Below are 14,170 nucleotides of genomic sequence, written 5' to 3' on the forward strand. Positions count from 1 at the left end.
CAGCAATGCTCCCAGTCACCCAAATACATACCAGAGACATGATGCCATCACAGATTTCCTGTCCTCCTCTGCCCAGGTGGCTCTAAATAGAGAAGAGTGCCTTACAATGTTTTTCTCTTCAACTGCTTTTACATCACATCTAATAACAATGGACTGTGGTCTGACCAAAATGTTAAACAGAGCTCTGACGGGATGGCTTTTGATCCTGGGATTTGCCTTTGTTCATATCTTCCAGTTTATCGATAGACAGTGGTGCATCCAAAATAGCTCCACTGACTTTTCCTCTTCCATTTATATTCTCAGACCTTTTCAAACAAGCTTTCCCTACCAGTATGCTAGTCATTTGGTTTACATTCCATGTAAAAACACTCACTAACTAAAGTGCCACTATTGCACAGGTGGGAAAAATAGGAGCAAAAAGACAGAGAAGCAGAAACTAAAATAGACAGGTGAAATAAGCATGAAGGAGCATGGGGCTAAGAGGCAGAGGTGAAAGAAAAGGGGCCCGAAAGGCAAAAGGAGAAAGACCATAATGCAAAGGGACAAAAGACAGAGGGACACTGTCAGCGTATGGCTGAGGTCATTCTCACTGCTTCGTAATGCCTGACTGTTCAGCTGGAAGTGATGGCAGCCGATGAACATGCATCATTCTGCTCACGGGCCCCCTTCTACATCAGGGGACAAGTGGTGAAAAGAGGTGCATGACACATCCTACTTTATTAAGATAACCTCACAAACCCTCCCTAACAGAAGAATGAAACAAATGACTCATACGTTGGCTGGCTAATGACATCCTTGAAAACATATGCAAAAGGAGAAAGAAAAGAATACAAGGAAACATATCAAAGCTTTTTATGTACTAGTTGGAGCCTGTAAGCTCTTTGAAAGTCACCTGGGCAGACAAGGATGCGACTGAAAATCTGTGGCAAGATCAAGACTCTGATATGGCCAGACAGGCCTGACAGATGGGCAGACCAGATTAGGCATATAGACATGTATCAAACAAGGCAGGACAACGCTCATGTCCGAGTGCTGTCTGACCCCTGTGGAGAGGAGGGTAACAGGCAGGTCATGTGTGCATAACACACATCAATACAAACACAAATTCAACTTCAGGGCACATTAAATCTCAATGTATGAGCAGATGTCTGCAGTGAAGACAAGTTGTGATAAAAGTAGCCTGAGATGCTGCCATACCTACTGTATACCACATACACCATCCCACCAACCAACCATAAGCATGTTTTGATTTTTACAGATAACTGTCCTTTACAGGGAGATCAGCAAGTCTTAAATGATATATCAACAAACACAGGAAGAGGTGACAGTAGTAATAAGCTTAATTAGCGGTTAGTGTGGCTCCATCTATTTCTTGAAAATGGTCATCTTGCTGGTACATCTTATCATGTAAAAACATCCATGTTTGCTTATTATGGTATTTGGGGTTTTATTTTCAAACTACATTGCAATGGTTTTGCTATCGCTCTAATCTTACATGGAAGATGGAAAACTTAAGTAATTTGGAATATTAAAGGCAGGGTTGGTAACTATTTCCAGTATACATTTTGTTATTGTTTTATATAACCTGACAGCAATAAATAACTTATGGGCTCTGAAAAAGGAGCGAGGAGATGTTACTTTCAAATCTTGCTAGCTTTTCAACATAACCAACCCTACCTTTAAGTAATGGTCAGCAATAATATGTGATTTGCAGTTAATGGGCTTAAATTTTTAGGTACTGTATCTTAATTTAAGTAGGTAATATGTAGGTGTAATATGTAATATGTAATGGGTAGTATGGTTTGCAACACTGTGTAGTCATACATTATTTGATTGGTTAGTTGATATGAAATCTTACTGGAATAGAGGACATACTAAATAAAAAATGATAATCGCTAAGGGTGCTTCACTGGGCAAAGACTTATTTCAGCCACTTTTTGCGTTCCAGACAGTCTCTACTACACTGCAGTATAATGTTATTACATCATATTAAGAAAGATTAAATGCCTCAATTAAGTAACATTAGAAAATATTAAAACTGACTGACGGATATTAATCTGCCAAGCAGAGGGAAAGAAGAAAGAGAATAGATTGAGTTCTCTGTCAGACCAAAGTGGATCCCCTCTGCTGTGTCCTTCTCTATTTGTGGGACAGCAGTGATGGATTCCATCTTGTCAGTCCCCTGTGAGCCATCGTGACAGTCGGGAGTCACCAGAGGCCGAGAACGTGTGACTCACAGATTCTAAAAGTCATTGCTGCTCGCCGTCTGGCTCTGACTGGAGACGATGACTCTCTGATAGGCCTTTGTTACCATCACCAAAAGGCTCTGTAAGCAGCCATTACCAGCAGACCCTTAGTTAGGCTCACCATTACATGAATCCAGACATACATGTGTGTAAGAGCTGCAGTCAGACTTAAGGAGGACACAGCTGCAGGGCAGTCACATTTGCACTGAGCAGTAACAGGAAAGTACAGATAGTTCAGATTGGTACGCACCTTATCAACCGAATATGGGTCAATATCATTTCAAATATTTCAATACCGGTTCCAATGCAATACTTGAGTTTTGGTAACAATGCTAAATATTTATATGTACATTTTATACCATATTTTGAGGAGTATAAAATGCCTGAATAAAATACAATTTAAACTTTAAACTCATTAAATATTTGCTCAAAGAAGCAAACATATTTTCAGGTTGTAATACTTGATTTTATGTCACATTTCGGTCAGTAATCAACAAGTATTAAGGTTCAATACCCCGCTCTACAGAAGTTACAAGTCTGATAAAGTACACTTTATGTCTCGGCACATGCAGAACATACATTGAAAAGTGCAATTTGCGCCCCAAAAGCTTCGGCGGTGTGTTTGGCAACCTTTCTGTTGTTGTTGTTTTCTGTCAACCTAACCATGCTAGCCTGACTTTATTTTCAATCAGTACATGTAAAGTGCATTGCAGCAGCTGTTTTGGTTGTTCTTTTTCTCAGAGTGGGCTGATGCAGCTCGGGAGACATTCTCCGGAGAGCCGATGGGGATCAGCTAACCCTAAGACCCAGCCCGTTGTACGGCTCATTTTCTGTAACCAATGTTGCAAGAAAGCACAGTGGAACCAGCAAGCCAGCCAGCAAATAAGCGGACAGCTGGCTAGTTAGCCAGTTAGGATGTTTATATGGAAGTAAGTCCGTTGCCATGGCAAAGGTACTCATAAAAATACCCGCCGCTCTGACCATTCTGCCACATTTATTTGAAAAAGAAAATCCTTTCTATCTTTTTTCGATGAGTAGCCCTATGTGGAGCTTGATATTACTTTGGACAGCTACATGAATATGAGCATGTCATATAAACATTGGCAGATTAGACTCACCTTTTAGATTTAGAATGCCCAGTTATAAAAAAAAATCCAGACACAGTGCAAGGCAGATTGTATAAAGCTGTATACAGCACAAATCTAAAAAGTATGTTGTCTTCAGGGGCGGAAGGCATAAAAGGGAAAAATTATAAACTGGAGTGAAATGCTGTATTATTTCAGTATGTACTTAGTCTGGTACCTACGGGTACAAATAAAGTAACAAATACATTAACCTGAGTAATCTGATAATTGTTTGCATTAAACAGTAGCCATTCAACAAAGCAGAAGCACAAAAAGTAAAATTTCACGTTTATCAGCATTCATATTGGGCCTGAAAAGTTATCACTAAAGGCCCTAACCCATCTACACTCACACACACCCACACCAACAAACACGTAAACACACACCCACAGGAAGCTCGGAGAGTGGGTGGGGGTGAAACACGAGTCAATAAACCCTGTGTAATCTGTTCCCTTTAGTGGCATAAACCATCTGAGAGGAGATTACAAGCGTTCTGCCAAAATAAGAACATGCGAGTTCCTAATGGACAGAAACAGTGAATTCAAAAACACACAAACACGTGTTGTGTGCACCTTTGCATATACCCTATAAAGAACTATGGAGAGTAACAGTAGTGTGTTCAAAGACTGGCATGAAGTCAGGACTTGTGTGTTTAAGATCATATTTCATGACTTTAATTAAAGAAAAGCCTTTTTGACTTCAGGGAGAGCGAGACAGAGAGAAAAAAGACTGAAAAAAGTATTTCAGCGTGTTTTTCAGAAAAGTACTGATTATCATGACAGGCCCACCCTAGACTTGGGCTCCTGCTGAGGTAACTAATGCGCGGCACTGTCAGTTTGTGTGAGATTACGCATCATGGCCTCCATGAATGGAACTGGAAGAGTGGAAGGGGGTAGGACAGGAGTTGTTTAACGTGCATGTTCCTCTGAAGAGCTGGGAGGGAGGACGTGTGAACAGGCAAATCAGAGGCCAGAAGGGCTGCTGCATGCGTGTGTGTGTGTTGGGGGGAAGAAGGGATGCTGACTTTATGCATCATTAAGCAGGTGGACTGAGAACACCAGGCGTAGCTGTCATTGGGAGCAGAGTAGACATCTGGCACACAATACAAGACAATACACCCACATGTTAGGAAGAGCTGTGACCAGTTTAAACACACGTCATCAGGCTAATTATTATTTATGGATCATCTCAAACTAATTACAGGGCTGTCGTTATTACAGACCACTGTGGTTCGTTTAATAACATTTTTTTGTGCAGAGTAATGGAGTCATATACTGTAGAGCCTTCTGTTTGTTGTTATTCAGTGCCTTCATATAAACTCTATTTATTTGACTATAATCAGAATAAAACAATACTCATATTATTACAGCTAAAAACCTTAACCTTGTAATCTAACATTGAGTTTGTAATTGGATCAAGCATAACTCAATTAACAATGCTGATGAATGAATTCCAGATGACTTAGTAAGAAAGCCACTTTTTGAATGGGCTCTCTTAATACACAAGAATCTACCAAGGTTATTGTTATTGTTTTTTTTATAATATATTTGTAACTCGTATTGCCTCAGGAACATTATACCAATTCAAATGGCGAATGCAGTATGGTGTAAATGCTACAAAGTAAGCATTTTTTTAATCAAGGGGGTCAAGTGTTTTTTTGGAAGATCATAAAACCATCTGGCGCACAACCTCCTCCTCATCTATAATAAGTGATGTCTTCATGTGTCTCCTTGTTTTGGTTTAAGGAAGAACTATGTTGCCTCCCTTTGTGTTTTACGTTGCTATAAAAACATTACCTGAGCGTGCCTAAGTGAGTTATAAATCATCTTGCTTCTGTATTCTTTGCTGTGACTTATAGGAGTCAAAACTTGTGCTATGTCTTAGATTTCACCATTAACATTTGTTCCTGCAGCATGTCTTCATCGCAACTCTCAACTCAATGGACCACCAGTTGTAAAGTAAAGTAAAAGTAGAGCTGGGCAATATATCGATATTATATCGATATTGTGATATGAGACTAGATATCGTCTTAGATTTTGGATATCGTAATATGGCATAAGTGTTGTCTTTTCCTGGTTTTAAAGGCTGCATTACAGTAAAGTGATGTCATTTATTGAACTTACCAGACTGTTGTAACTGTTCTATTATTTACCTTTACTCACTTAGTCATTATATATCCACATTACTGATGATTATGTATCATCAGTAATCATTGTGTAAATATTTTGTGAAAGCACCAATAGTCAACACTACAATATCGTTGTGGTATCGATATCGAGGTATTTGGTCAAAAATATCGTGATATTTGATTTTCTCCGTATCGCTCAGCCCGAGGTAAAAAGTAAATTATACTTTATCTTATCTTATCATATATTAAGGTATAAACTGCTCAGTCTGGTTTCTTTTGATGTTGGGATTCTGTACTTATGCCACAAAGGTCAAAGAGGGAACCTGATGCAAAGTGGTGCACGGAATAGAAATAGCATGTTTATGTTTAACAATGGCGGACTAAATATGTTTTCCTGGGCATAGGCGGTTATAACAAATGGAGGGATAGAGGTGGATGAATGGATAGAGCTAAAACCAACAAAGTCCCTCCAGCATGCATCTACTATATTGCTACTCCCATTAGCTCAAAGGTTAGCATGCATCTGGATATAAACTTGACTATCAAACAATTGATAATAAAACTTGGGTTTTTTAGTAACATCTTTCAATTTTAAATCTTGTTACATTGTTGTGTATTACTTCAATCTGTGTATTCAAAGTAAGTGAGTTACTTGCGTGCATGCAAGCCTACTGATTCTAGGCTCTGACTTCACCCTGAATAAAGACAGACATGGCATGCAAGTGAATGCATGGGGTGACTCCATGAAACCTATACTGCAGGCACGCGTTGGTTCAGCTTCCCTTCGTTAAAGTGGCTGTCGGAGGCGATACAGTAATCCTGTTTTAATGGCTGTGCCCCTTCCCCCACCATTATGTGATGGCCTCAGACAAACCGCCGCGCCTCTCTTAAGGGAGAAGTGTCAAAACCAAGTCACCACTGTGTCCTTTGCAACACATTTGACAGCAGTCATGAGCTAAGAGGAGAAACCCAATCCTTTTCCCCTGTGTGATGACTTGTGATTCAGTCAGATGTGTTGCTAAGGCTTGTTTCTATATATAGGATGAACTCAACAGGAACCAGCTTGGACATTCATTACAATAAACCAGTGTTTGTCTTCTCACTGTGAAGTAATGCCAATCTGGAAGGATTATACCTTGTGCTTAATGTTATCTATGTGGATTACAGAAGGAGAAGAACTGAATGTGCCCATTGTATGAATATTGAGGGCCTATAATTAGACTGAACACTACTCTGCTGTGTAATGTTTTTGGATTTTCCTTTTTTTTAATTAATGAGGCTCTTAACATCAGTGAGGAAAAGGAAGAGACTTACAGAGTTTACCACAATGTAGTATCGTGTAGCCGGACCACACAGCGCTTGAGAAAGGTCTGGAAGCACCCATTATCATTCTACTATAGGGGAAAAATGCGCTGGCTTAAAACAATCACAATTGTCTTGGGCGGCGCTAAGCCCTGGATGCAGTGAAGGTGCCCTTGCAAAATAGTTAGCGGAGATAGCGGAATGGGAGGAGATTGCTGACTGAAATAGCCAGCCAATGGCAGGCTTATACCTAGGGTTGGGTACCGAACCCTGTACTTTTACCGGTACGGACCGAATCACGTTGGTACTACCGAGTATTGGTTCACGTAAAATCAAACAGTGCCAAATTTCGGTACCTGAGAGTAAGCGCAAGCTTATCTGTCCTCTCTGCATATTGACAGAGATCAGAGGTCCGACACACACACACGCGCAGAGGTTCGGACGGAGCAAACTACGTCGGCTCTGCAATTTTGTTGAAGTCACAGTGAGTCACGGCAATGCCGATAAAGCGGTTTCAATTGTGGTTACAGTTTTTCCAAAACTTCACGCAGACACCTTTCACTGTGATATGATATTAATAGCGAGCCGAAAGCACTTGCGGTGCTGTTGACATTACACTTCCTCTGAGACGAGCAGGCACAACGGTGGTTTCTATGCCCTGGGGACTGACTGTCAGGCTGAGGTTGTAAGGCAAGGCAACTTTATTTCTACAGCACCTTTCAGCAACAAGGCAATTCAAAGTGCTTTACATGAAAAATTAAAGAGCAATTAAAAACAGTCATGATGAAAATAATACTAAAATATAATAATATACAAATACAAGAATAAAAGTTACATTGAGTAAGAAATTAATAATTATTCAATTTTCATAGGCTGTTGGGATGGGTTTGGGAGGAGAGAGGGAGGGGTTTTATTTTTATTTTTATTTAATTTCTGTCAGTGTAAAATATTCTAAATAAATAACATAATGTTATTTAAAATAAAGTAAATAGGTTTGGAATTATTTTTACAACTGAAATAATTTTTTTGTAATTACAGAGGGAATGTACCAAAAAAGTACCGTTGGGTACCGGAAACCAAATTTCAGGTACCGGTATCGGGACTATTGGTTCAGATATGAAAGGTACCCAACCCTACTTATACCCAGAGTCAACATCCGGCGAGTCAGACTAACCATAATATGACCTATAGTGTAATCATAACACAGGACATCTGGTATAACAGTCTGTCATGTTGTCAAAAGCCAAATAAGGTTACAGACATTAATATCAACCTCTTGTTTCCTAATATCAACCAACTGATTTACTAAATGTACAAAACGATTGGTCAATTAATCAGTTAGTTGACTGACATCAATTTCATTAATTAGAATAATGACATTTTGAGATACAGCTAATCTTTTAAGAGATTTACAAGACAATAATACACAGTCATTTTCTGCTTCTGGCTTCTCAAATGTAAGGATTTTAACAACAATTAACAATTATTTTCATTATTTAAGAATCTGGCAGTTATTTCTCAATGAATCAACTAGTTGTTTGGTTTATACAATGTCAGAAAATGGTGAAAAATGTCTATCAAACGCTGTGTTTTGTCTTTATCCATCACGTAAGTCAAATAAAAGCAGCAAATCCTCACATTGGAAAAGCTAGAACCAGAATTAAAAAGGCAACATGACCGGCGAATTCAAAACACGAGGGTAAACATCATCCCAGGTGGAAAGAGCTAATGAAGGAGAAAGACTTTCAAAGGGACGCTGAAGTTGCCGGCTTTCTTCTCGACAGGTAAGTCAATGTTACAGTCTAAATTACAAGGGAAATTACTTACACATGCTCACACTAATGATTCAATGCAGTTTGCAGTTTGTTTGTAATAACGAACCTCATCACCCGAAAGAAAACTTGATGAAGCGCTATTGGAAGACATGTTGTCATACCTTCTTGGTACATAACGGCTACCGTAGTTGCAACACGCATTTGAAAAAGCGAGGCGCTAGAGAGCACTATTCGTTTGAATGCAAAATACAATTTCACCGCTAGATGGGAGAAATTCCTACACAATGTACCTTTAAAAATCGTCTATCAAAGCAGTTGCCGATTAATTTTCTGTCTACAAATCGATTAATCAGGTCTATATCAGGGGTGTAACGATACATCGATCTAGATTGATCAATGATCAACGATCCAATATCATCGATGCAAATTTAAACTATCGATACATATCATCTTTAAGATGCACCTTATATTTTAAAATTCCCACTTTATATTTATTCTTTTTATTGAAAAAAAAAAAGAGTTTGTTTTTTTTGTCTGGAAAGAGCTCAGTAATAAAATTGTTAAATAATATTTTAGTTGCTTTGAGTTGATATCGATATATCGATCTCATGCCCCTGAACCAAATCAAATTGCAATCATATTGTGGCAGACTTTGTGATATCAACACATATTGTATCCTTGTCCAAAGAATCAATATAATATTGTATTGTGATAACTTGTGATTTCAGCCCCTAGCCTATATCGTTGTAAAGGGAAAATCTTTTGGATTTTAGTCTGTTGGTTGGACAAATCAAACATTTTGAAGATGTCACCTTGGATTCTGGGAACTTGTGATGGCTATTTTAAAGTATTTGGGGGAGTTTTATGCTTTATTAGATGATAAGAAATAAGGAGAGAGAGAAATGAGGAATGACATGCAACAAAGGTCCCTGGTCGAAGCCGAACTGTAGACATTGGCATATGGTAGGCACTTTAAACCCCACCAGCCCGGTGATGGCTATTTATTAAAGCTATTTTATACCATTTCATACACCAAATGATTTATTGATTATCTTAAAAATAACCAATAGTTTAATTGATAATGAAAACAATCCTTACAATGCAGTACAATCAATAAAAAAGGCAAAAATAAGAAAAGAGAAACTGATGGTTTACAAAAGCAGAGGGCAGGTGCGTTTGGTGGATGCAGCTGGGTGAAAAATAGATGGGTTAATAATAACAGACTTTGATACGAATTAAACTAGGTGGAAAAAATCATACATTAACACTGACACATAAGAAGTCAACAGTGGTAGACCACTTAGCATCATTACTGTGATCTAAATGCAGGCGGCATGAAGCAGCTGAATAAGTTATGAGAGTGGAGAAACCAGCCGCCGACATTTTTTTTTTAAATCTACATCAGCTCACAGAAATATATCTGAGAACAGAGACGTACTGGGATAACACATCACAAAAGTACACTCAGAAGCTTCAAATGAACGATCGCTAAATGAAGGAGAAGGGGGAAGAAAAAACCGGAGTGCGAGCAAGTGCAACAACTGAAATAATTTCAAAGTGGACTGGATCGGACGGCGCTCACCATTGTTCTATTCTGTTGTTGTAAATACACCTGCTCTGTATTGTCCGCTTCTCCGACCGCTGCATGCAAAACTCACCAGCGGATCATAACAAACAGGAGTCCACCAAGCGAAACACAGATAGGCTAAACACACAGGGACAACACGCACGCATACGCACGAACGTAGCACCGTGTACGGCTGCACAGCAAGCTAGTGTACAAACCTCTCGTCCCTGGCTAAATACCTGCTCTGTGTGAATGAATATGAAATGAAACATGGAAGTAGCCGACTTCCGCCAACAGATGCTCAGCTTCAACTTCACACGAGACACCGGGGAAGGGGGGAGTTTCTCATGACAACCAAGCTAATAGGCTAATTTTAAAGCTATTTTCTTCACATGAAAAGACACCACTACCTTTGCCACTCTTTTCACGCACGCTCCCATTCACACGCGCGCCTCCTCCTCATCTCTACTCACCACAGCTGTCTCTTAGTGGGGAGGCAGTCTTTGTTGGAGGCTGTCACTCCCATGGCCATCTGCATCACCGTGATATATTTCTGGTACTTCATTTTGTCCTCCTTTACTAATACTACTACTACTACTGCTGCTGCTGCTACTACTACTTCTACTTCTACTTCTAGGAATCCACGCGCCACAAAAGCGGCACAGGTGAGTGTGCATTCAAAGGTCTGTTATTGTCCCCTGGCACCCGCGGCATCTTCAATATCAAAAACAGCATTTCCACGTCTGGAGGACTGTTGACAGGGGAAATGTTCCCCGAGGAGCTCAACGAAAGGTACCACGCCGCCGCGACCCATGTCTCTAATCTCATTAGCGCTCAGAATAGATTGGCTAATCCATTCAATTTTAGTCAGGACCGGGTCATTGTTGTGGTTCGCCCCGTAGCGGCCACTTCTTTCCTCTTTTTACCCCGTTTGTCTCTGTGGAGTAGAAGGGTCAAAAAAAGAGACAAACAGTCTCAGAGATAGGATGCAGCGGCGGTGGCACCCAAACGTCTGCGAGGTAGGAAGGAGAGAGCGCCTGTGTTCAACGAGAAAGAGAGAGAAAGAGAGAGAGAGAGAGAGAGAGAGAGAGAGAGAGAGAGAGAGAGAGAGAGAGAGAGATAGATCAGGAGGGTGCCAGAGGATGAGGAGGAAGAGGAGACGAGGAGGAAGAAGAGAGAGGCAGCGATGTAATGGATTAAGAGGGGGGAACCTACTGATGAGTAATCTCAGTATTGTAAAATTGAAGGCAAATGCATAATTTTTGATGTTTTGGTTGTTATTTTTCTCAGGATTGGTCCATAAGGCACAATTAAAACATCAATGTTTGGGTTCTTAGAAAACACTTATGTGATAAAGAGAGGATGGAAAGGAGCAAAGCAGTAGTGAAACCACAGCTTTAACAGCCTAGGATGAAGGAAAACATCAACAATTCAATACCAATTCTAAGGCTACAAACTTAAAGATTAGACTAGACATGAATAGAAAACTGGACGCTGAAGTCTGAAGAACAAAACAACTTATTACACAGATTAGGTATTCATTTATCCTAGTTTTCTTTTTTTATTATTTATATTGTATGTATATTTCTGTTTGTAATTTGGAAAATGTGTAACATAACACAGAAGCACCTTTCTGTTTTTTAAATTATGGTAAGATATTAACAGAGATTACATTGAAACTAGGACATCATACTTTCATTAATGTGTTGCACCATATGTTCTTTTTTCATCTTACTATTATTTCACTTGATTTTATGATTTCTCTTATTTATATAGGCTACTGTATACTAGCTATATTTGTATGATGTATTAGAGCTAGATCGATAAATTAGCCGTTACATAGTTTGTCCACCAGAGAGCATCGACAGGTTTATCTTTCAACTGTAAAACGCCCCACTCAGCACGTTTGTTGGATCGATAATTTAAAAATAAAATGTAATAGACCCTAACAAATGTTTGTTTATGTTACATGTTTAATAAAAAAATTACTATTTTTTTTAACCTCTCAAATATCTGTCGGTATTAGCCTTAAAGTTCTAATATTGGTCGGGCTGTAGTAATATTTATTTCACTGTGTGTCAAGCATCTTGTTTCTACTGTTTCTATATCTAAATCTATCTAAATAAAGAGTTATGTTCTCTTATGTATGAACAACAGGGTTGTTTTCATCTCTTATAACCACTGACCTTGTTGCTTGAATCTCAATCTTCTTAAGTAGCCACACAGTCCTCTGCAGGTTTGACTAAACGAGGAGGCGAGTCAACATGATCTCATTGACGGCTCAGTGAAACTGAGCCATGCAAAGCTCATTAAGAAACTGCTCTGAAAGACAAAAGTAACTGTGAAAAAAACACTCCAAATTATTTATTATGTTTATTTAATTTAATTATGCTTAACAATTATGCACAATACACATAGGCCTACATAAAATTGCTGCTAGCTTTCAATAATTAGATTGAACAATATTATGTATCCTTATGGATTTCTGAGTCCATTGAAAGATATATAAACTTGCTGCACATCTTTGTTGTTATTCTATTGTTTTCTGGTCTCTATAATAGTGTGTTTTACTCTTTTTCATGTATGCTATCTCTTACTGCCAACCCCCAGAGTAATGCGAGGTTCAGGTTACTTTATTCACTGTTTGGGGGCTGATAGTTTACAGAGTCTCTGAAGATGCTAATCAATGATTGATTCAGTGTCAAATTTGAATGCCCAGTAAACATTAGTCTTCTGTGAGTCCTTAAGGACAAGGGGGGCATCATAGGAGTCCATGTGCACAAGATCTAAGTTAAAGCGTGCTGGTATGTTTGGCCTCTGTCAAAGACACAAAATAGTGTTTTCTTTAGGACTATTCGCTATGGGCGATTAGGAGATGATGTAACCGTAAAGACTGTTCACAGACTCCTTCTGTATAACCCCTTGGGCTGGACCATTAACCTTTAAACAAGTTGGCAGTGAAGCTGAAGAGTATCCCACATTTTGACAATGAAACTGCACCATGAGGTGAGACAGCACATCACTGTCACTGTATTTACATATTTGTTCAGACTAATAAACAGAATGAAGGAAGGGAGAACTGCACTGTATAAACCATGGTCCTCTTGAGACGGCCCATGCACTGGAAAAAGTAAATCTAGATGTAAACTCTTTCAGGAATGAATAACACCACAATAAAATTGCCAAGGAGAAAGACAGCCAGTGCAAAGGCAGGTAACTCCTGTTGGATGGGGCAAGCAGCTGAGCAGCTGGTGGGCAAGGTCAGTATGAAACTGCTGTTGTCAACACTGCTTGATATTGGCAGCTATGAAAACAACAGAAAATCTACCAAAATAAAATGTCAACACAGCTTACCTCGCATTTCCTCCAACTCCTCGGATGTTTATTTACAGTTCTTGGAGTTGGAAAGAGGATTAAGTAAACACACACACACAGAGGCACACCAGTGGCCTGAAGGAGACTGAGGATAGTGAGGTCACGAAAGCAGCGATATGGTCTTAAGCCAGAAGGACAGTGAGATTGTGAATTACGCACAGTTCTCAGCAGTCTATCAATATTCTTTGGTAATAAATTAAATGTACTGCTCCTTGGTGATAGTGACTTGCATATCAGCCCAAATACTCAACACATATTCTCTATGTTTAAAAATGACTATTACTGTTAAAGTGCTCAGCATGTAGCACGTACCCACTTCTTCTGTGCTAATGTTGCTGCCCTCAAACACAAGAATTTGCTGAATGGTTTAGTTATTTGTCATTCAGACCTTCGCCTTGATGGCCACAAGCAAAATCTTTTCAGAATGTATCTTTAAACTTCAAACATCTGCTTAATAAGACTACACCAGGAGTCTATTTCATCATCAGACATAAATGGCTAACATGCCCAAAACCCACCTGTCACAGTTGTGATATTAGGGGGAGATGGAGAAGAATACTGTATTGGTTTAAGAGTGAGATTTCCCTCAGGAGCAGCAACCATCAAAATGTGTTGATCCCCCCCTCACCATAAATTACACTATCCCCTGGCCC

The 14,170-nt window shown here is 39.3% G+C and overlaps 1 protein-coding gene across 18 annotated transcripts in view; it reads right to left on the reverse strand.

Annotated features, from left to right (window-relative positions):
* tjp1a (tight junction protein 1a) overlaps positions 1–11,173 on the reverse strand; it is a 118,733-nt gene extending 107,560 nt beyond the window's left edge. For 8 of the 18 annotated variants that reach the window (XM_035999535.1, XM_035999541.1, XM_035999534.1 and 5 more), the window contains exon 1: positions 10,616–11,172. In XM_035999535.1, the coding sequence (XP_035855428.1) occupies positions 10,616–10,707 (92 nt within the window). In that variant the 5' untranslated portion in view covers positions 10,708–11,172. Of the gene's footprint in view, positions 1–10,615 lie in introns of all 18 variants that reach the window. The other 10 variants (XM_035999524.1, XM_035999527.1, XM_035999525.1 and 7 more) reach the window with 2 other exon arrangements.
* Positions 11,174–14,170: the final 2,997 nt, after the last annotated feature.

This window comes from Sander lucioperca, chromosome 3 (assembly GCF_008315115.2).
Source record: "Sander lucioperca isolate FBNREF2018 chromosome 3, SLUC_FBN_1.2, whole genome shotgun sequence".
In the NCBI taxonomy this organism is placed as follows: Eukaryota; Metazoa; Chordata; class Actinopteri; order Perciformes; family Percidae; genus Sander; species Sander lucioperca.